The sequence below is a fragment of the Suncus etruscus genome, chromosome 1 (genome assembly GCF_024139225.1).
Source record: "Suncus etruscus isolate mSunEtr1 chromosome 1, mSunEtr1.pri.cur, whole genome shotgun sequence".
Classification (NCBI taxonomy): domain Eukaryota; kingdom Metazoa; phylum Chordata; class Mammalia; order Eulipotyphla; family Soricidae; genus Suncus; species Suncus etruscus.
The window spans coordinates 88,921,929-88,945,139 of NC_064848.1; the positions used below are offsets into that span (position 1 = coordinate 88,921,929).

At 34.0% G+C, this 23,211-nt stretch overlaps 1 protein-coding gene across 1 annotated transcript in view; it reads left to right on the top strand.

The window, feature by feature from the left end:
- Positions 1-23,211, top strand: part of DYNC1I1 (dynein cytoplasmic 1 intermediate chain 1) — a 377,776-nt gene that overhangs the window by 42,708 nt on the left and 311,857 nt on the right. The window contains 2 exon segments of the mRNA XM_049785233.1: positions 9,491-9,592; positions 12,281-12,375. Of these exon segments, the coding sequence (XP_049641190.1) occupies positions 9,491-9,592; positions 12,281-12,375 (197 nt within the window).

Consider the following 23,211-nt stretch of genomic DNA (forward strand, 5'->3'; position numbering starts at 1 on the left):
ACTGTTATTTATACAACAAATGGTTATGAACATTGACTATAATTCATCTTTTAGTATGTTCCTTGACTGAAAAATGATTAAAATTATGAGAAGCGTTTCCAGTCATTTTCTCCTCTTTTTTTTCTGTCTTTTAACTTTATGATCAGTTAACATTGATATAGAAACTTACACTAAATATGACCATATTCGGTCTGTATGTTTGGTACATACATGGCAAAAAGCTATGGACAAAATTCACTAAATATATTTATTTTATATAATATCTTTATTTAAGATGATTTTATATAATATCTTTATTTAACATGATTACAAACATATTTGCAGTTGGGTTTCAGTTATAAAAAAGAACACCCCCTTCACCAGTGCAATCTTCCCACCACCAATGCCCCCCAGCTCCCTCGTCCCCCACCCGCTGCCTGTATTTGAGACAGGCATTCTACTTCTCTCACTCACTACATTGTTATGATAGTTGTTAATGTAGCTATTTTTCTCACTGCACTCACCACTCTTTGTGGTAAGCTTCATATTGTGGTTCACTAAATGTATTCAAAAGGAAATATCAGTCAGATCTTTTCTGGTTGGAGCAACATATGGTATCCTAACAAAATTTGTAACGTCTCAGGAACATTGCAACTGCATTTTGATGTTGTTTAGTAAGGTTTTGTTCAAATAATGAGGTATAGTTAAAGATTTTTGTTATCTTTGCTAGAATGTAGAAATGGTTTTATGAACAGTGGTTCACTAGAAACTAGACGATTCCTTTTAACAGGACTATTGTAAAGAATCGTCCTGAGTGGGTTAGAGGTGGTAGAAATAAGCGTAAATGATGTGCATTATAAGATTCTATAGCTATCACATAACAGTTACCAAAGATATATATTAACTTTTTCATGCAACATATATTTGTTGATCATCTACTTTGTATCAAGACCTAATTAAGAAATGATGTATGTAGTAGTTAGTGTATCTGCTTCCAATAAACCTGGCAGTTCAGTTATTTTACTTCTTATTATGCCAGCCTATTAGTCCATGTATTCTTAAGATAAATTGCATTTTTCTCAGTATTTTCATTTTTATTTCAGTAGCAGCTAATGGTAGTTTACTTTCCAGTCATTTTCTCCTCTTTTTCTTCTGTCTTTTAACTTTATGATCAGTTAACATTGATATAGAGACTTACACTAAAAAGTCTTTATCTTTTATTTCTGTCTTTGCCTTTTTTTACATATAAATTTTGTAACTTGCTTCAGTCATTTATGTGTTAATATTGGAAATAAATATTAATTTTTATAACTTTAATAATATTCATATGTCACTTGAGAATATTGGATTATATGAAAGTTTCTTAAATTCTCCAATATTCTCAGGAAATGTTATTCAACCCCCAAATAAGATTTATTTTCTCTAATGATTGATAGATTTATTTTTTAGTTTGGTTTTTTGTTCTGTTTGGTTTGGTTTGGTTTTTGGATAAGACTGTTGGCTTTCAGGGGTTACTCCTGGCTCTGTGTTCAGAAATTGTTCCTGGCAGGCTCAAGGGACTGTATGGGATTTGGGGGATTGAACCCGGGTAGGGAGTGTGAAAGGTAAACACTTTACCTGCTGTGCTATTGCTCTGGCTCCTGGTGTTTGATAGTTTGAAAAATCTGAGTACATTTTTATGTCCAAGACGGATGAAACAGATATGTTGAGAACAGTGCTATGAACATAGATTCATTTAAATTTATAGCTTAAACTTCTATTAACATGCCTGTAGTTTATACTTGTATTTTATTTAATTTTTTTATTTTTGGGAGGAGCCTTGAAAGCAGTTCTCAGAAGGCCCACTGCCTCACTGGCAAATCTCAGCCAATCTGGCCAGTGGTCCATGCAAGGGTCCAAGGAGGTGATATTGCTCAGACCTTGAGATGTTGAGGATTACCTAGTGATGCTTGGGGAACCATGTGGTGCCAGGGATTAGACTGGCCTGGTGTATGCAAGGCATGCATCTTAAGCCCTGTACTCTTGTTATGCTTCCTTACTTACATTTAGTATTACATTTATATTTAGTTTATAGCGTAAAAGTTACCATCTTGGAATAACTTAAAAGATGCATGAATTCGGGCCAGGAGAGATAGCACAGCGGCGTTTGCCTTGCAAGCAGCCGATCCAGGACCAAAGGTGGTTGGTTCGAATCCCGGTGTCCCATATGGTCCCCCGTGCCTGCCAGGAGCTATTTCTGAGCAGACAGCCAGGAGTCACCCCTGAGCACCGCCGGGTGTGGCCCAAAAACCAAAAAAACAAAAAAACAAAGATGCATGAATTCTTTCTGCTTTGGCTAGCATGATATGAATTCTGTATTGCTCTGCATATACTTTGCATTTCTGAAGGAGGTGGTGTGCCTCTTTGCATTGCTCAGTTTTGCTCTTGAGAGGATAATTGATTTTGGACAATCATCATCAAGACAGCTTCGCTTCGTGTCTGTAAATTCACAAAAATGTATCATGAAGTAACTACATATCATAGATGGTGATATACTGATTCTGATGTGTGAAATGCCTCAAGTTATAATATGTGTGCAAAAGAAAAGAGCCCTTAACATTTTTACTACCCTCAATCCCACTTTTGACATTCTTGAACCATCGTTTTATTTAGCCTGTGAAATACAGATTACTTAAGGTCCTGACTATTGGAGGCTCATACATCATGGGTGGCTTTCAGACTGTTTGTTTAATGAACTTCTCCTAAATGACTTTTATTCAGTGTATTTCTACAGTATAATTTATTCTTTTAAGTTAGTATGCAGAAGCCTATGAAAATAAGAAACAAGATTTACATCAACACTATTTGTACTCTAATAATTTTTTAAATACTTTATACCAAGCAATGGTTAATTTAGTTGACTAATACAAATAGTATATTTAAGCTACTTATTTTTATAAATAAGTTTACTTCTTAACCAGATCCAAGTTATTTGTTTGCATTATATCAAATATGGGATCTAAGTTTACAACATATATATGTCTTTTCGTACGAGATAAGGCAAAAGGGGAGAGAGAATTGAACAAAATTTAATCTCCGTCAGAAATATTTTGGTTTGATATTTTCTTCCAAAGCCTAATAAGTGAAACTTTCAGACCATGTTGGCAAAGGAAGGGCTGGGACCAACCAAAAGCAAAATACTGAGTCAGTTAATAATAAAAAATTAAATTATATTTTTATTATAGTAAGATTGCATTATAGCATTACATGAGTCTTAGGTATACAATTGAAAATTAACATATTTACTTATTCTATATTGCATTAATCTCAAGTATTATAATCAACTGTTATTCTTCATCCTGTTTTTTTCCCTTTTATCTTTATTTACCCACTCCCCTTCCTTTCCTTTGAGGTAACCCCTACGTGGTCTTATAAGAAAAATTTTTGTGGGGCTGGAGAGGATAGCATGGAGGGGTAAGGCGTTTGCCTTTCATGCAAGAGGTCATTGGTTCGAATCCCAGCGTCCCATATGGTCCCCCGTGCCTGCCAGGAGCAATTTCTGAGCATGGAGCCAGGAGTAACCCCTGAGCACTGCCGGGTGTGACCCAAAAACCACCAAAAAAAAAAAAAAAAAAAAAAAAAAAAAAAAAAAAAAAAAAAAGAAAAATTTTTGTTTCACTTAGTTCATCTGTTTGTTTAATACATTATTCATGAGTGCTATTAGACCTTATCTTTCTTATTATGGTTATAGTTTATTAACTATGTTGATATTCTCTAGGTCTTTCCATGTACTATCATTCCATTGATTGCAATTGGTACGTCTTTATCCATTTATCAGCTGAAGGGCACTTAGGTTGTTTTCTACATTTTTTTGCTATTGTAAATCAGCTACAATTAACAGGAGAGTGCATGTACCTCTTTGACAATTTGTTTTTGTATATTGTGGATATTATCCCAAAGGGAGATAACTGTAATAATATAGAGTTCCATTTTTAACTTCTATGAAATTTCCATATTTATTTCCATAATAGCTACACCAATGCACAATCTCTAAAAGATTATGTAAGGGTCCCCTTTTCTCTTCATCCTTTATGACTTTCGATACTTTGTTCTCTTGGAGAACAGCCATTCTCACAGATGTTAAGTCACATCTTTTTCTGGTTTTTATTTGAATTTTTTAAGAAGGGATAATAAGTATTTTCTTTTCATTAGTCTCTTTGGCCATTTATATGTCTTCTCTGAAGAATCTTTATTCAGATTCTCTGTCTACTATTTAATAAAGGTGCACATTCTTTTATTGAGTTTTGCAGTTTATTTTATATTTTGGATGTTAGTACTTTTTCAGATGTGTGATTCACAAACATCTATTTAGTAAGATGCTTTAAGTTTTGATGCAAATTTTTCCACTCTACATAAGTAGTGGCTTTATGTATTCATTTTGTTTTTGTTTCTCTTGCCATTGGAATTGAATATTAAATCACATTTCTAGAGACTGATGTCAAGCAATATTATATATATATCCTATATTTTCTTCTGTTATTTTAAAATAAATAAAACATAAAAATATAGATTTTATATACAATTCTTTTTGTTGTTGTTGTTGTTGTTTTCTGGGGGGGCGGAGTCATACCCAGCAGTGCTTTGGGCTTATTCTGGGTCATACTCAGCTTAACATTGGGCTCTCTGCTTCAGGATATCTTCTGAATGGGTCAAGGAAGCCTTGTTTTATTCTGTTATTCTGTTTGTTTGTTTTGGGGCCACACACAGCAATGCTCAGGGATTATGCCTGACTTTGTACTCAGGAATTATTCTTGGTGGGGTTGGGCTCATATGGGATCCAGGGATAAATGCAAGTCAGCTCTGTGTACATGCTGTACTATTGCTCTGGTCCCTAGGGAGGCCAGGATATATGTTAGAGAAATCTTGGTTTTCTTCAATTCTTTAAATTAAAAAGGTAAAAGTTTAGTATTATACCTTGCATGAATCTGTTCAGTTATCTCAATATTTATTGATGCAGTTTTTCTTGCTGTATTATAAATTTTGTGCTCCTTTCTTATAAAGTAGTTGTACATATATGTTGACTCTTCATTTCTGGACATTTTCATTCTCTTCTATCAATGTTTGTGTGTTTTCTTTTGTTTCTATGCTGTTTTAATTCCTATTACTTTTTAGGATAGTTTGAGACTGAAGAGTGTGCTGCTTCCATTTTTTGTACATTTTTATTATAAGGTGTCTTTTTTTTAAGTTCTAACTTTATTTGAAGGATTGTTCTCTTTCTGAGAACTCTCTTGAGATTTTGATAGGGATTAGATGGAATCTATGGATTTCCTTAGAAACACAATCATTTCAATGCTTCTAGTTCTCCTGATCCATGTCTTGAATTTCTTTTAGTTATCTTAGTTTTTAATGAGGGAAGTTTTACCTCTTTTTGGCTATATTTCATTACTTTTGGTGTTAGCTATAAATAATGTAGATTTTATGACTTTTTTTCTTTCTATTATATCTTTATTTGTGTTTTGGAGCTCAATTTAATTTTTAGAAACTTTATTGCTGGGTCATATGAAAACTCAATTTCTAGTGTTTAAGGAGGAAATGGCATATTGTTTTCATCCAAAAAAAGGCAGATTTATTCAACAATCACACCAGCAGTGAAAGAGAGTCCCTTACTTCCTTCATCGGCAACAGAACTGTTCTTGGTTTTTTTTTTAATCTAAGATATGAGGATGATAATTCATTGTTGTTTTTGCTTTGCATCTACCTGATAATTAATGATGTGGCTTTTTATGTGCCTTTTGGCCATCTATAATTGTTCTTTGAGAAGTTTCTATTGATTTCCTTTCCCCATTTTTTATGGGTTGCATTTTTTTTATTAAGCTCTACTAGTACCCTATATATATATAGAATTAATCCCTTATCAGGTGGGTATTGGGTAAATGAATTTTCTTGTTATGGTCTACTAGGGCCTTATATAACTTAAAATTAATCCCTTATCAGATGATATTGAGTAAATGGATCTCCCATTTGTGGGTGATTTTTGTTTCCTAGTTACCATTCCTTTGAAGTTCAAAAACTGTTTCTTTTAATAATATCTTTAAGTACCATGGTTACAAACATGTCTTCAAGATAGGCATTCTATTTCTCTCCACATCACTACCATTGTCATGATAGTTGTGAGTGGAGTTATTTCTCTAATTGTGCTCATCACTCTTCATTACATGGGCTGGTCCTTTTGGCCCCCCATCTCTATTGTCCTCTGGGTATCAATACCATACTGTCTTTTATTTTTCTTAAATTTCACAGATGAGTGAGACTATTTTGTATCTGTCTCTCTCCCTATGATTCATTCACTCAGTATAATAGTTTTCTACATCCAGTCCATGTAAGGAAATTTTGTGACTTCATTTTTCCTGATAGCTGCATAGTATTTCATTGTGTATATAAACCACAGTTTCTTTAGGACACTCATCTGGTTGCTGGGCATGGGTTGTTTCCAGATTTTGGCTGTTGTAAATAGTACTGCAATGAAGATAGGCATGCATAGGGGCCCTTTTTGTACTGTGTTTTTGTGTTCTGGATATATCCCTAGGAGTGGTGTATAGCTGGATCATAGGTGGATCTCATGTTTCCAGTTTTTTGAGAAATCTCCATATCTATTTCCACAAAGGCTGGACTAGAGGCATTTCCACCTGCAGTGGGAATTTAACAGTGTCTTGTACCAGATTTATTTAAAAAAATTTTTTAACTTTCTTTCTTTCTTTCTTTCTTTCCTCTTTCTCTTTCTTTCTTTCTTTCTTTTCTTTCTTTCTTTTCTTTCTTTCTTTCTTCTTCTTCTTTCTTTTCTTTCTTTCTTTCTTTCTTTCTTTCTTCTTTCTTCCTTCTTTTCTTTTCTCCTCTTTCTTTCTTCTTCTTTCTTTCTTTTTCTTTCTTTTCTTTCTCCTTCTTTTCTTTCTTTCTTTCTTTCTTTCTTTCTTTCTTTCTTTCCTTTCTTTCCTTTCTTGGTTTGGCGTCATATCTGGTGGTGCCTCAGGGGTTGGTGGCATTCAAGGAATTAATTGTAGCTTTGTGTTCAGAAAATCGCTCCTAGCAGGTTTGGAGGACCACATGGGATGCTGGGAATTAAACTGGGTCCCTCCAGAGTAAGCTGCATGCAAGGCAAACACCCTACCCAATGTGCTTTCCTCCCTCTCCCGGTCCCCTGATTTTATATTTTAGAATGATGAATTTTATGGATTCTTTATAATCTACCATGGTTGAACCAGGATGATCTAGCATATCTAAACAGACCCATTACTATTGTACCCATCACTTTTAGATGATAAATTCTTTGAATCTGATAATTTCCATTGTTGAATCAGGATCAGGATGATCTAGCACATCTAAACAGTCCCACCAACTTACTCTTTTACCAGATTTTAGATTTAGATGATAGGTTCTTTTTTTTTTTTTTTGGTTTTGGGGGCCACACCCGGCAGTGCTCAGGGGTGACTCCCTGGCGGTCTGCTCAGAAATAGCTACCTGGCAGGCACAGGGGACCATATGGGACACCGGGGATTCCCAATCAACCACCTTTGGTCCTAGGATCGCCTGCTTGCAAGGCAAATGCCACTGTGCTATCTCCTCTGGGCCCAGATGATAGATCTTGTACTCTTATAATCTTCCACCGCTTGAACCAGGATGATCTGGCATATCTAAACAGAATCTATTACTGTTAAGGAATCTAAAATGATAATTAAAAGTCTTTCCCAAAACAGAAACACTCCCAAATAGTTTTCATGAAAGCTTAACACATCACCCTGATACCAAAAAATTCCTGAGATGCTGCAAAAAGGAAAACTAATAAACAAATATTCCTGATGAACACGAATGCAAAGATCCTCAACAAAATCCTAGCAAATAGGATTCAATGCTTCATCAGGAAGTTACCACACCATGACCAAGCAGGTTTCATTCCACAGATGCAAGAAAGTCTTAACATATGCAATTTAAATCAATGTAATAAGGCATATCAACAAAAGGAAAAATAAAAATCATATTATCGATATTAATAGTTGCAGAGAAAGCATTTGATAAGGTCCAACACCCATTCATAATAAAAACTCTCAACAAGATGGGAATGGAAGGTATTTTTCTCAGTAGAGTCAAGGCCATTTACAACAAGCCCATGGAAAATATCATACTTAATTGAGACAAACCAAAAGCCTTTACTCAATATATTTTTATATATTGACTTCATGGCATGCTATTTTATATGCATTTATTATTGTTAAAATCTTTTAATAGACTTTTTGTGATTTTATAGTCTTGGCAATTATTAAATGAAAGAGAGGATTTTTTCCCTATGAGTTAACATCTCAATGAGAATGTCACATATCAAAAATAATAGGAACAGTCTGTGCTGATGGGGATGTGGTGGAAAAGGAACTCTCATCTACTGCTGTTGGGAATGTTGTCTGCTTCAACCCCTTTGGAAAATTCTATGGAGAGTAAATATAAAATTGAGCTGCCATATAACCCAGCAATCCCAGGTCTGGGTATCAATCCTTAAGTCTTAATAACATTATTTAAAAAGACATACATATACCATTATTCATTGCTGTACTGAGTACAGTATGTTTGATAGGAATCTATCTTAGGAATTTAAAATGATAATCAAAAGTCTTTTCCCTAAACAGAATACAGGCCAAGATTCACTAACAAATTCTTTCAATCCTTTCAAGAAAGCCTACTATTAATCCTATGTCCAATGACAGATTAAAGCATCCTGAAGACAAGGTACATATATACTTATGAAATACTGTGCAGCTTCAAGAAATGATGAAATTATAAAATTTATTGACAACCTGGTTAGAACTAGAAGATATGTTGAGTAGTAAAGTAAACCAGAAGAAATTATAACACGATATGATCTCACCTTATCTGTGGAATATAAAAGAATTGTATTAGAAAATTAATATAGTAAAGGGGGATGCCTATATCATCTTTGGCCCTAAAAACCTAGTTAGGAAAAGGTAAAGAAGAAAAGAAACAAATCAAGTGGATATGAAGAAGATGAGAAAAGCAAGTAATGGGGAAACATGGACTGGGCTTCAGTTATATTGGGTATATGGATGGGTGTTATAGCTACACATCCAAAGCACAAACTCAACAAATCTTAAAATATGAATACTAAGCTTAAATTATGAAACTTTAATGTGCCTGCCAGGTTGGCATGCAGGGGGTGGGAGAGGTTGGTTGGAAGTTTGGGAATGACGGAGTTTGGAAGTAATGGTGATGGAAGTTGACACTGGTGGTGGACTTGGTGTTGAAATATTATTTGCCTAAAACTCAACTACCAATAACTTTATAAGTCACAATTATTTAATTAAATACAAGTCAAAAAAAGTTTTAGAGTATTTTTTAATCCTTTATCCATGATTGTATCTATGTATGACTTTTACCTGGTCTTCACTGCCATGTATTTAGCATTTTCAGTGTCAGCCAAAACACATTTTGCCTATGTTTAACTTTTCTTATTGTATTCAACATTTTTTAGGCTGATATGCAACAAAAGAAAGAACCTGTTCAGGATGATTCTGATTTGGATCGCAAACGCCGAGAGACAGAGGCCTTGCTTCAAAGTATTGGTATATCACCTGTAGCCAACCGCTAGGTTACTTAAAAATGCTTCTTGTTACTAGTTACTAAGATTTCACTTATGTGGAATTTACCATGTCTGGCATTTACTATTTTTTAAAGTCTTTATTATTTTAATTTTTAGAGAAGTTCTGTGACTTATGGTAGAGCTGAATTTGTTTTTATTTTTTTGAACAGAGGGGGCTGGATGGAAATGGAGAGGTCAAGTGTATAGTTGTTAACAATTTTTCTATTTATTGACCAATATATATGGTCAGTATTTTCCACTGTGTTACTGTTGAAAAATATTTTATAGCTGTTAAATGACTTGAAAATGGTAAATGCAAGAAAGCATGGAATTTTTTAAAGTTATTCCTTTTTCTATTTCTGAATATCAGCCTCTCTGCCAATGTAAAGACTGGTTATGAATTTAGTAACCACCGCAGGCATAGAGAGGATTTCATAAATGAAAGTAGAGTACTCAGTTGGAAGTTTGAAGAGAAAATTTAAAACAGTGATAGATGAATGAATAATTGACAAATTAAAAGTATAATTGACTATATTCTGGTTATATTGCTAATTGGCATTTTCATTCAACACCACCCTTTTTCCAATTCATTCATTTCTAGTTAACTAATTTTGATCTCATTTTATCACTAGTATTTGGATATCCAACAATTTGTTTTATTTTGTGTTGCAAATAACTTGTACATGTTTTTTTCACCACTTAACCAGAGTTCTCCTCATGTGAATGTTACTTTATTTTTTGTTGTTGTTTGCTTTCTATACACATAGTGTAGTACTCTTAGGGCATCTATAAAACTACATGATATCCAATATTATGGAAAAGAAAGACTTTTCAAAATAACATTTATAATAAATTGTATTAGCAGGGTATCCTTTTAAAAAGTTTGCTTTTAATTCCAACATAGACCTTTTAAATATAAAAAATTAAACAATTTATAGTGTTATAACTAAATAAATTTTTGCATATGACAAACCTTTGCTTATATCAACATAAATAAAAAGAGCAGTAATATTTTAGCCTTAGAAATTAGTGTTAAATATAATTCAATAATATGATATAACTTAATATTTGCAACATTAATTACTATGAAAAAAATTTTATAATCAACGTAGTAGGTTCTATGTAGTAAAATTCTATATAATAAATTTCTAAGTATAACAATGAAAGTAATATACTCTAATAAGATACTGTTTGTTTAGTTTATGGTTTGAAAGATTTAGCTGGGGATATTTACTTTATAGACCCTTGAGAAAGATAAAACATTTTGTACTGAGTTTACTTGTTTTGTAAATGAGACATTATACATTCAGTTGTAGTTTTGGTCATAGAAGCCTTTGAAATTCTGTTGCAATATGAACTTCATTGGCTAATTGCAATGTTAAACTCTGCTGTACTTTAAGCTTTAAGAAAAAAAGCAAGCAAATAACTCTTTATCAAAATTTTAACAATTCCTGCTAAAGGATCATGACAAGAGTGGACACTATTTTCATTATCTGTCTCTCTGGTTATCCTCAGACTTTTCTGCAGAGGGCAATCAGTGAATGAGTTATGGGCTCATGAAAATTCTACTTTCTTAACAGATCCATCATTATTTTATAAAAATTGGGAAAAATAGGTAAGCTTATTAGTTACCCTATAAAATGAATAAAAGATAGTGCACATAACTGAAACCAAATGGGAATCTACACTTATGTATTGAAATTTCTTGCTCCCATATGGCTTTGGCAGACACATATTAAGAACTTACTGACTTTGGCCTAAAGCCATCTGAGCTATTTGGTACAATTTCTATCTGAAGGACATTGGCTGTGTCTGAAAGATAGGAGGGAAAAATTGTATTTCCTCTTCATTTTTTTAATTATTCCTATTTTTATTCTTGCTCTCAGATATTTTAGCTTGCACTGACCTCAATCTTTGAACCTGTTTCTCCTGCATTCAGAGGGCAGTTTATTTCTGTGTGATGCAGCATCTTCTAGAGCTGCTAGAGGCAAAGGAAAATAAAAAAAAAATCTCAAACACAGTAAATAATACAATGGGACGAAGCTATTAATATAAATGTAAAAAATAAAACAGCCTGGCATTTTCTTTGTTTTCAAAGAGATTTTTAAATTACCAGGTTCAAAATTTAGCCTTTTCTCTGTCATTTAGTCTCTCAGAGAAAAATGCAATTATGCTACACCAGATTTACCACCAATATTATAGGCAAAAAACAAACCTTTCTGACTCTCTTTGACTTTAAAATTCTTCAGAATTATTTATTTCATATTCTTTTTAAAGTTTTATAGACACATTTTATTTTTAATAAATCATATTTATTAAATCTATAAATCTAATATAAATCACAAAATAAAGTGTGAGAACTGGTGCAAAAATCTAGAGATATTTTAATAACTGAATATTTTGATTCTCCATTTACTTTGATAAGGTAGACATGGCCATAAAATCTTCAAGTTAGTTCTGTCTAATTTCATTTCAAAATTTAATTTCTAAAATATGAAAATTCACATTGATTTTTCCCCCTTTTCTTTCCTCTTTATTTTCTTTATCTCATCATTAATCTCTCCTGGCCATACAACCATATTAATTTGGGTCCATTTGTTTTGATTTGACACTGCTGTTCCCCAGTGCAGGCCGCTGCATTTTTTTTAAACATGGGATACCTGTTATTTTTCATTATATTAGTCCCAACCCCTATGTCTCCCTCCTCGAAATCAGTGAGCACTCCTAGTGAATGCTGGAAGCCAAGACTCAGGAGATCTAGGACCATTATTAACAAGGTAAGAATTGTCCCCTTTACCAAAAGTTATTATAATTCCATATTGATAATAAATATATAGATAATAGAGAAAAGAAACATGAAAGACTTTAAAATCATTCCACTTTGTGTGCACTGTGAAATGTAATGCATGTACCTTTAAGTCCATTTTATGTTTAAATTTATGCTGGCTTTTATTTTAAGTTGGCATAGCAGTGTTTTCTTACACTAGAAATAGTAAAATTATTTTTGAGTGGGGATATATAGCACATTTTTTGTGATTGTTTCAGCCAACACACAGATGTTTATTGATTGTAACTTTAAAGAATACAGGATGAATCAAAGACAATTGAAATATATAACTGAATTCTTATCATTTCGCTTTGATTTGGGTTTTCATGAAAATCTTGTAAATCAAACTCTGAGATATTACAAACCTAATTTAAAATTGGTAAGACCTTGTTATTTGCTAATAGAATGTAATGGTTTTTGTTATAATCACTTATATGATCGGTTAATAATTATTATTATGCATTGTGAGTTTGTTGCCAACTTTTTATTGCAAGGTGTATAATTGAAAATTATGTAACTTCTGAAAGCTGATGTAGTTGTCCTTTAATTTGAATACAAAGGAGGGAAAATAATTTATTTATTTTATAGATTCTTGGTAGTTTTCTTAATCCAGTTGTCAACCAGGATTCCCACTTGCATGTGCCAGAGGGGTAGGTTGATGAGATTTGTGGCAGCTGATTAAAGAGTACTTAAACCCAGATGGTGTCTTTACAACTCAGGTAGAACTGTCTTGGATGGGAATATGGACCTAGTTTTCCAACATCTTTAATTTTCATAAGAAGCTAAAAATTTCAGCTCTTTAAGCAATAACTTTTTGTATCGTAAGTATCAACAATTTTGTTCAAAGTTTTGAGGAACATATTTGGTATCCGGGCTAACAGTGTATGACCTCTCTGACTGTACATAAAAAAAATAATCATAAGGAGTTGAAGAGATAGCACAGCAGGTAGGGTGTTTGCCTTGCATGCAGCTGACCAAGTTTCGATCCCCAGCACCCTGATCCTGCCAGGAGTGATTCCTGAACATAGTGTCAGAACTAACCCCTGAGCACCACTGGGTGTGGCTTCGAAACAAAAAATAAAATAAAATTATAATATGTTTCAACAAACTTTCAAACAAAAGAGGAAGCCAACTTTCAAACATTCTCATTCTAACAGACTTTGGCCTTGTCTACTTGTGTGCATTTCACTTATCTGTGTACATTTCTTACCCTTGTGTATGTTACTGAGAAATATAAAATTAGGCATTTAAAATGTTCACTTAATTAATTTTTGTAAACATTATCTTCAAAGGGATATATGTTTCTAAATTATTTCTTGATTATTTTGCTAATCAAAATTATTGAAATGGGAATAGTCCTAGTATTATCCTGAGCTTTACATAGTTTTTGCTTTATGAAACCAATATGTAAGAATTATCCTACCCATATATGCCAGTTGGCATATTTCAGACTTTAATATTATTTTTATAAAAACTCTTAAAACCAGTGGACATTGTTTTTCAATTTTATAAAAATGGAAATAAAGTTTTCTATATGTACCCAGGTCTGCTATATTTTAGCAAACTGCTTTAGTGATTTGGGATACACCAACCCATCTTCACATATTTTGCTATGTGGAGAGAAGGTAATAATAAATAATAACAAAGTTTCTATAAAATTTAAGATTTGCAAACAGCTAGTACAATATAATAATATTCTTTAAAAGGTCCACTGACCAATCATAGTCAATAAATTTAATTATATCTATAATTATGGTGCTCTATAAAGGAGCTGACATAGTGAGTGTTAAATTCTATTACTGACTTTAGAGTTGAGTTCTTCTGAATACTTTCTGAAGTTAATATATCATGTTGGAATAGCCACTGTCCATTCCTACCCAACATAGCTTTACACTTTGATTTAGTTTGACTAGTAAATTTAGTTTGACTAGTAAAATTGGTACCTATTTGAAACAGAAAAGAATAAATGAATTGAGCTATGAGACCCGGGTGGTAAGGACTGCAGACAACAGACTCCTTGTTGGTTCTGAGGCTAGTGACTTGGACATAGTTGGAGATAGTTCTTAAAAAAAAAAATCAATGAAAAAGTTTGCTTTTTGATTCAGATATTATAAAGACATAAAATTTCAAGGTCTTAAATTTCAGTTGTTAGGAAGATTTTTTTGGTATGGTGGTGTCACACCCAGCAGTACTCATGGCTTCTGGCTCTGCACTCATGTATCATTCTTGGTGGGCTTGGGACAATATAAGGTACAGGGGATTGACTTGGTGTCTGTCTCAATGTAAATCAAGTGCTCTAATACCTGGCACTACTCTCTTATCCCTATTTCCATATTTTCAGAATTTTAAAATTCTACTTAGAATATATTTTTTACATTAAACAATATTTTTAATACAATTTTAACTGTAACATTTGGTAACATAGACAGGGAAAAAAACTTAGTAATTTCTCAACTACACTAATTATAGTCCATGTATTTGAATATTGCGTGGAATTTAAGCTATCCTAACCTACACGATGCATATGAATTTTGTCAATCATTTGTTAAACCAAAGCAAGATTTTCTTTAGCAAACTTAAACTGAATAAACATGTGTTATAAAACCCTAAGCATCTTATTTTCTAAATGTCATACTTAATATATTCCTATTATTACAGAAAAGGCTGTATTAACAGTGTCTTTTTAAATAATTAGAGTATAATAAAATCATTAATTGGCTTTAAGAGAAACTGAGTAAAATTTCAAAAGAGTAATAGAGGAAAGAACTTTTCAATGATACAGTTCTTTCATATTTCTTAAAACCTTTTAAAACTTAAAACAATGAAAAGTTTTAGCAGCCTCTGATTCTATAATAATTTTTTCTGTTTATAATTAACATTTATAGTATTTTAATCTTTTTTGATTAGTTCTACTAGAAACAATCATTTTTCAATTAATGATGTTTGACTAAAAACAACCTCCTAAGTAAAAAATATAATTTGTTTAATAAAATAAATAAAAAACTACTTTTACTTTTGATAAGTATGAAAAATCCCTCAATATCTGCTGCTGGAATCCAACACAATCCTAAACTGTGATTATCTGGAATTGATTTTCAAGTCCAAAGATATCTAGCATAAAAATTTCTCTTATCCAGATTCAGTGTATAGAAAGGTCCTAATAGGGAAAGCCAACTTTGCAGTATATATTTAAATTAAGTTAAATTATATATGGATGAGAAATGCAAAAATAAATTTCTATACTTTATAAACTTAGTAAACTATAGATATAAATTTCCTCATAAAATAACGGAGGGGCTGGTGAGGGTGGGCGCTAGAGGTAAGGTCCGCTCGCCTTGCAAGCTCCAGCCACGGAAGGACTGTGGTTCGATCCCCCCGGATCAAAATTGCCAGGAGCAATTTTCTGAGCGCTTAGCCAGGAGTAAACGCCCTGAGCATCAAATGGGGTGTGGTTAATACAAACAAAACAAAAAATACTTAAAAAAATTAACGAAGGATATAATCTCAGTAGTCTATATTTTTTATACATAAAATGAAGCATTTATCATATTATAATCTTGAAAGAATAATGACTTAGTCACATAGATGCAATCTATTTCTCCAGGATTGACAACTTTACTGTGTTTTAGGTCTATATGTATATTAGGTATTCGATAATTTTATTTTATGATTTAAAAAAGTACTTCTTGGGGGGCTCCAGAGCAATAGCATAGACAGGAAGAATATTTGCCTTTGCATTTGGCCAACTCAAATTCTATACCTAGCACCCAATGTGGTCCCCTCAAGCCTGCCAGGAGTAATTTCTCTCTCCAGATTCAGGAGTAATTCCTGAGCTCTACCGGATGTGGCTTCAAACTCCCCACTGTTACACACACAAAATCTTCCTTTTTACAGACAATGACACAGAAGCACAAAGAGACTAAGTCATTTTCTTAAACACATATAGAACCATAACTAGAATCAGGAATAAAATCCATACAAGTAAATTCATATTTTTTACAAACTGATCTCTATCCAATGTTATTTCTTTTTCTTTTTGCATTGTTATTTTTATTTATTTTTAATTATCTTTATTTAAGCACCGTGATTTCCAGACATGTTTGTTTTTTTGGGTTTTAGTTATAAAAAAGAACACCCCCCTTCGCCAGTGCAACATTCCCACCACCAATGTCCTCTATCTCCCTCCTTCCCCCACCCCTTGCCTGTATTTGAGGACAAGGATTCTATTCTCTGGATCACTACCATTGGTCACTGATAGTTGTCAGTGTAGTTATTTCTCTAACTGCACTCACTATTCTTTGTGGTAAGCTTCATATCATGGGCCTGTCCTTCCAGCCCTCATCGTTATTGTTTCTGAGTATTATTACAATAATGTATTCTATTTTTCTTAACTATCGTAAGTTAGTGTGACTATTCTGTGTCTAACTCTCTCCCTGTGACACATTTCACTCAGCATAATAGTTTCTATGTTCATCCATGTATAGGAAAATTTCATGACTTCATTTTTCTGATGACTGCATAGTATTCCATTGTGTATATGTACCACAGCATTTTTAGTCACTCTACTTTTGTTGGGCAACTGGGTTGTTTCTAGATTCTGGCTATTGTAAGTAGTGCTGCAATGAATATAGGTGTGCAGAAGGCATTTTTGTGTTTCTAGGGTATATTCCTGGAAGTGGTATAGTTGGATCATATGGGAGCTCAATGTCCAGTTTTTGAGGAATCTCCATATTGTTTTCCATAAAGGTTGGAATACATGGCATTCCCATCAGTAGTGAATGAGAGTTCCTTTTACCCCACATTCCCATCAGCACTGATTGTTCTTGTTTTTTTATGATATGTGCCAATTTCTGTGGTGTGAAATGGTACCTCATTGTTTTGCTTTTGTTTTTTCTTTTTTGGTTTTGGGCCAGACCCATTGATGCTCAGGGCTTACTCCTGGCTATATACTCAGAAATTGCTCCTGGCTTGGGGAGGACAAATGGGATGGCGGGGGATTGAACTGTGGTCTGTCCTAGGCTAGCTCTTGCAAGGCTGATACCTTACCTCTAGTGCCACTTCTCTGGCCCCAGTACCTCATTGTAGTTTTGATTTGCATCTCCCTGATAGTGATGTGGAGAATTTTTTATGTGTCTTTTGGCCATTTGTATTTCCTCCTTGAGGAATTGTCTGTTCATTTCTTCTCCCCTAGTTTTTTATTTTTTGGGGGGGACACACACATTTGACACTTAGGGGTTACTCCTGGCTATGCGCTCAGAAATCGCTCCTGGCTTGGTGGGCACCATATGGGATGCCGGGGATTGAACCGCCATCTGTCCCCGAGGCTAGCGCTTTGCAAGGCAGACATCTTACCTCTAGCACCACATCCCCAAAGCCTCTCCCATTTTTTTGATGGGGTTTACGATATTTTTTAAGATCTGTTTCAGTACCTTGTATATTAGATATTAGCCTTTTATTTGATGGTATTGGGGTGAATAGTATTTCTAATAGTAGTAGATATAAGGTTAAATGTAGCTTTACTCGTATAAGGCTACAAACACGGTTAAATATGAAAAATGCTTGAACAGAATCTGGCCATGTATCAAATACATCGTGAGTTTATGTGAATTTTGGCTACTGTTACTTTTTCATAATTTAAATAGCTCTTTCTCTGGTGGGAAGAATTTTTTTTTAATTTCCATAATACATGCTGGAATCACTCTGCTTTTTCCCATGGGAATGCTAAGAGGGTCATGCTCTGGCTGTGCTTTGGGCTTACTTATGGCTTTGGGCTCACGGATCCACTCCTGGGAAGAATTTTGGAGACTTTATGTGGTGCCAGAGATGAAATCTATGTTGGCTACATACTAGGCAAAACCTTATCTAGTATACTACCTCTCCACACTGAATATTTTCCTAGTTTGAATAATAACTTCTATGTTGAATTGAGTTTTGAATCTAGGGTCATATACATGCAAAGTAAGTAGTCTTCCAGGGAAATACATTCCCAGCCCTGTTAATTCATCTTCAGATTTGATAAGCATGTATCTATCTTCATTCAATGTATAGAAGAAATGTTGAACATTACAGAATCAAGAGTAAGGTAATCTATATCTTAGGATACCACTTACTGGATAGTAACTTTTGGATATTCAACCAGAAACGAATCTAAGTGGTGCTCATCTCAGCCTACATGTATTCTCTTTCAACATGGTTGGCTCACATGGGACTCTTGGTATACAAGAGCTTGTCTTGTTTTGACTGGATGCTTTAGTATTCTCATGAAAATGTTGTATTAGAGCATGTATTGAAACTCTTTTGACCTTGTAACATTACCTGGACATTGGGGCATAGGCTATACCCTCTGTTACACCTAATTTGAGAAAATATATTTCAAATTTATTTTGGAATTGCAGCACATATTAATGTGATAATACATTATGCAGTCTTATAATCACAACAAAATTCCATAGCAACTTTACCGTTGATCATAGCCAAAAGTTCATAATATACTTGCCATCACAGGCCAAATGATATTCAACTATTTAAACAGGAAATATATTTTATATTCTAATAACTTTCAATTTTCCATTTTGATGCATTTAAACCATATTTAATATCAACATTATTTCATATTTCTGTTGTTGTCTATCCACAATTTTTAGAGCCAGTGTCTATTCTTCCAGTTAACCTCTGCCTACCAATAATCTTTGTGTCCACAAATTTTCTCTAGGTCCTCCCTAAGGGACATAAGTACAACAAATAAAGACTCCTTTTATGAAACTCTTAACCAAAGGCACAAAGGAAATTAATTTGATGTCATGCAGGTTTTCAGCTTTCTATTGTATTCTAGTTAGATTTGGGGATGAATGCAAAAATGTTTGCAAATTCTTTTTTTTTTTTTTTTTTTTGGTTTTTGGGCACACCCGGTAACGCTCAGGGGTACTCCTGGATGTGTTCCTCAGAAGTTGCTCATGGCTTGGGGGAACATATGGGACACCGGGGGATTCGATACCGCGGTCCATCCAAGGCTAGCGCAGGCAACGGCAGGCACCTTTAACCTTTAGGCGCCACGCCCGGCCCCGCAAATTCTTTATATTCAGTTTGAACACCAAGCCTCTGAATAGTTAGTGTTAAGTTATTGACTGAATACTTAGTAAAATTTAGGCATTTAATTAGCTATCTGCTTTCTCTTTATCTCCTACCTAATGCATTGTCAAATAACAAAATTAGAATGATTTGTTTGTGGTAAACTTGTGCAGCTGTTCCTGGTCACCAATTCCACAATAATTTTAGGAAAGGCAAATGTGACCATCTGAGCTTAATGATCAACAGAAGAATGCCAAGATGTTCAGCTTCATCCACAAATGTGTTTCAGAGTTCTCTGTCACTACATAAACCTCAAAGGACTATTAAATCCTTTTAGTGAAAATGTCATCATCTTCTAAGGTGTTGATGAGGCTAAAGAAAAAACAATAAGGATATTTTTAGTAAAATCATAAAATATTGCAAAATATTGGAGGACATTTACTAGGCTTAATATTTTAAATATATATACATCTTCTATATACATATATATGTATATGTGAACTTATAAACATATAAATGTATTTATGTATAATGTTTATATATACATATACACATTGTGTATGCCTAATTTGTATATATAAATATATGTAATTTCTCTAAATATTGAAGGTAAACTTGACAGGAATTTATTAGCTAATTGGACTTGAGAGAAACAAACCACAGATTCAATATCAGTTAAGAGTCAGTCTTTATGGAAATTAAAATAAAATATATGGGGGGCCGGAGAGACAGCATGGAGGGAAGGCGTTGCCTTGCATGCAGAAGGTCAGTGGTTCGAGTCCCAGCACCCCATATGGTCCCCTGAGCCTGCCAGGAGCAATTTCTGAGTATAAAGCCAGGAGTAACTCCTGAGTGCTGCTGGGTATAACTCAAAAACCAAAAACCAAAAAAAAAATGTATGGTACAAAGTGTTCTGTTAGGAGCATATTATCTGATGAGGTAAATTTTTTATCATTTTATCATTTTGTCTTTAGGCATGTGTGCATTTGGCCATAGTAAACAATAGTTATCCATTTTAACAAGAAGTTGCTAGCTTCCTTCTAGAGAATTTGCTTAACAGCAAGTCCAAATCACATGCTTGCTTTGTGTAGAAGTATTTTTTTTTTTTTTGGTTTTTGGGTCACACCCGGCAGTGCTCAGGGGTTATTCCTGGCTCCAGGCTCAGAAATTGCTCCTGGCAGGCATGGGGGACCATATGGGGCGCCGGGATTTGAACCGATGACCTCCTGCATGAAAGGCAAACGCCTTACCTCCATGCTATCTCTCTGGCCCCTAGAAGTATTTTTTGATAAATCCTATTTATGTGGCTTCCTGATAAGGCCTAACATGGCCCATGCTGGAATCTCATGTTAGACAACAGAAAGAACATTTCACACCGAAAATTAAGAAATTTTTTTTTTTTTGATTTTTGGGCCACACCCGGTGATGCTCAGGGGTTACTCCTGGCTATGCACTCAGAAATCGCTTCTGGCTTGGGAGACCATATGGGACGACCAGGGAACGAATTGTAGTCCCTCCTAGGTTAGCACGTGCAAGGCAAATGCCCTACCACTCATGCCATTGCTCTAGCCCAAGAAAGTCTTTATTAATAAGAGTCTGCTGTAAGTTATATATTGTACTGCTTTAGTTTTATTCCCAAAGCCAGAAAATTTTTATTATCATTACTACTAAAGTAAGACAGAATTGACTTGGAAGTAAAACACTGATTATTTAAATGTCATTTTTAATTGACATCATGTTAATGACTGTGACAGATTGAGTGGTATGATGATTTATAAATGTCCTTAATATTCAGTGTTTTACTTTTGGAAACAGCACAGATATTTAAAGATGACATGGACTTGAGATTTTCTGTTTGGCATCATGCTAATATCCGCACAAAGTGTTTTCTTTATTTGATTAGCGACTACTGCTTTGTTTGACTGATAAATCTTTGGAATAGAATTTGGAAAACCACAAGACTCAGGGGACTTGGTCTTCTGAACTTAAGCTGTCAGCCCAACTTATAAGGAGAGGAACTTGAAACATTGGGTCCCCATGTAATTGCTCCAAGAACTAATACTGTTAGAGTCCTTTGAGAGAAAGAAGAGATGCAATGCGTTTTATTTTTAGTTAGGCTTTCTCTTTAATGTGGAAGTGAATCTGAAAACTCTCCAGGGACCATGTGCCATAAAAGACAATACATTCCTTGTAAGTTCTTGATAAAGATGAATGAAATTGGGCAGATGTCATTAATGTTTCTTTTATCTAAAGAATTAATCTTTTATTTTATTATTTTTTAATTTTGGCCTCCTAAATGGTGCTCAAGAGGCTTTGGGCCCCGCTGGCAATTTTTGCCCAATCTGGCAGTCAGTTAATGCAAGGGAATGAGAGGCTGTGCAGTGCCCAGGTTGCTCAGGTCTCCCTGACATCAGTGCTGAGTGCCTCTAGAACTGTACCCAGCAATTCTTAGGGTGCCAAAGTGCCAGACCACATGATGTGAGGTCTGGTACCTTAACTGTTATACTGTCTCCTAGCTCCATGTCTCTCATTGTTTAATAAATTAAAAATAATTTATCTGTGAAACAACCTGCCCTCATTCTTCAGACCTAGATCCACAAAGACAGGCAAAGACTGTTTATTTGTTCACTCATTTATTTCTTCATTCAGCAGATAATTGAAAATTTATTGTGCTTGAGATACAACAATAAATCATCTTGGCCTATATGGAATATATAATGCCAAATATATTTTATCTCTAAAGAACTGTTCTGTTATTTTGATAAAATTAATATGAAGTCATGTAAGGAAATGTCACTATATAGCTCTACTCATAAACATGAATAATAATATTATAAAAACCATCATTCTCAGATCTTCTAAATTTATATATAGCTTACCCAATTTCTAGAAGTGGTTTTGATTTATTTCTATCCCAAATAGGGTCTTTCCAAATACTTGCCACACACTAGATTATTGGTGAATATTTCTTCCTGTGTTTGTGTGTGTGTCTATATCTATGAACAAGCACATACCATACACAATTTGCAAACATTTGGGTGGGATGAAAATGGGATGACTTAAACATGGGATATAGAGTATAAATAAGGTAGATCAATTGCTGTACAAGTTGCCTAAAAGTGGATTTTCTCAAAAAGTACTATTGGCAATGGATAATAGAACTAGGGAACAAGGTAAAGATTTTCTCTCACTTATAAGACAGATACCTAGTTTCTAGGGTCAAGATAAAAAAAAGTCTGAATATATTTTGCTAGAAAGAAAGGCCTTTGAGGTTGGCCTTACCTTAAAGAGGAAGGAAGAAAGGGAATTCCAGATGATGAGAAAGATATAAAAAAAAAAAGTGGCAGGAGTGTATTGAAGAGGTATTGGAAGAGTAAAGGATGTAGAATGCATGGTGTAGCAATATCTTTGAGCTAATTGAGATACTTAGCTTCCATATCTTATGGCTACATAATTGAATTATTGGATGTTTATTAAAACACAGATACCTAGCCACAGGTCTGGGCTGGGCCACTGTATTTTTAGAGTACTTTCAAGGCCCAGCGATTAATTTGAAGAACCATTGATATGATAAAAGAATTAAAGTTTTTATTTAGAATTAGGGTAGTAGAGGAGAAAATGGGGAATAATGAGATAAAGAATGGTGAAAGGACTGTGCCTATGAATATATCCAAGTGGGCTGTATATAGGGTGGGACTTGATGCTCTGTGATGAAGAC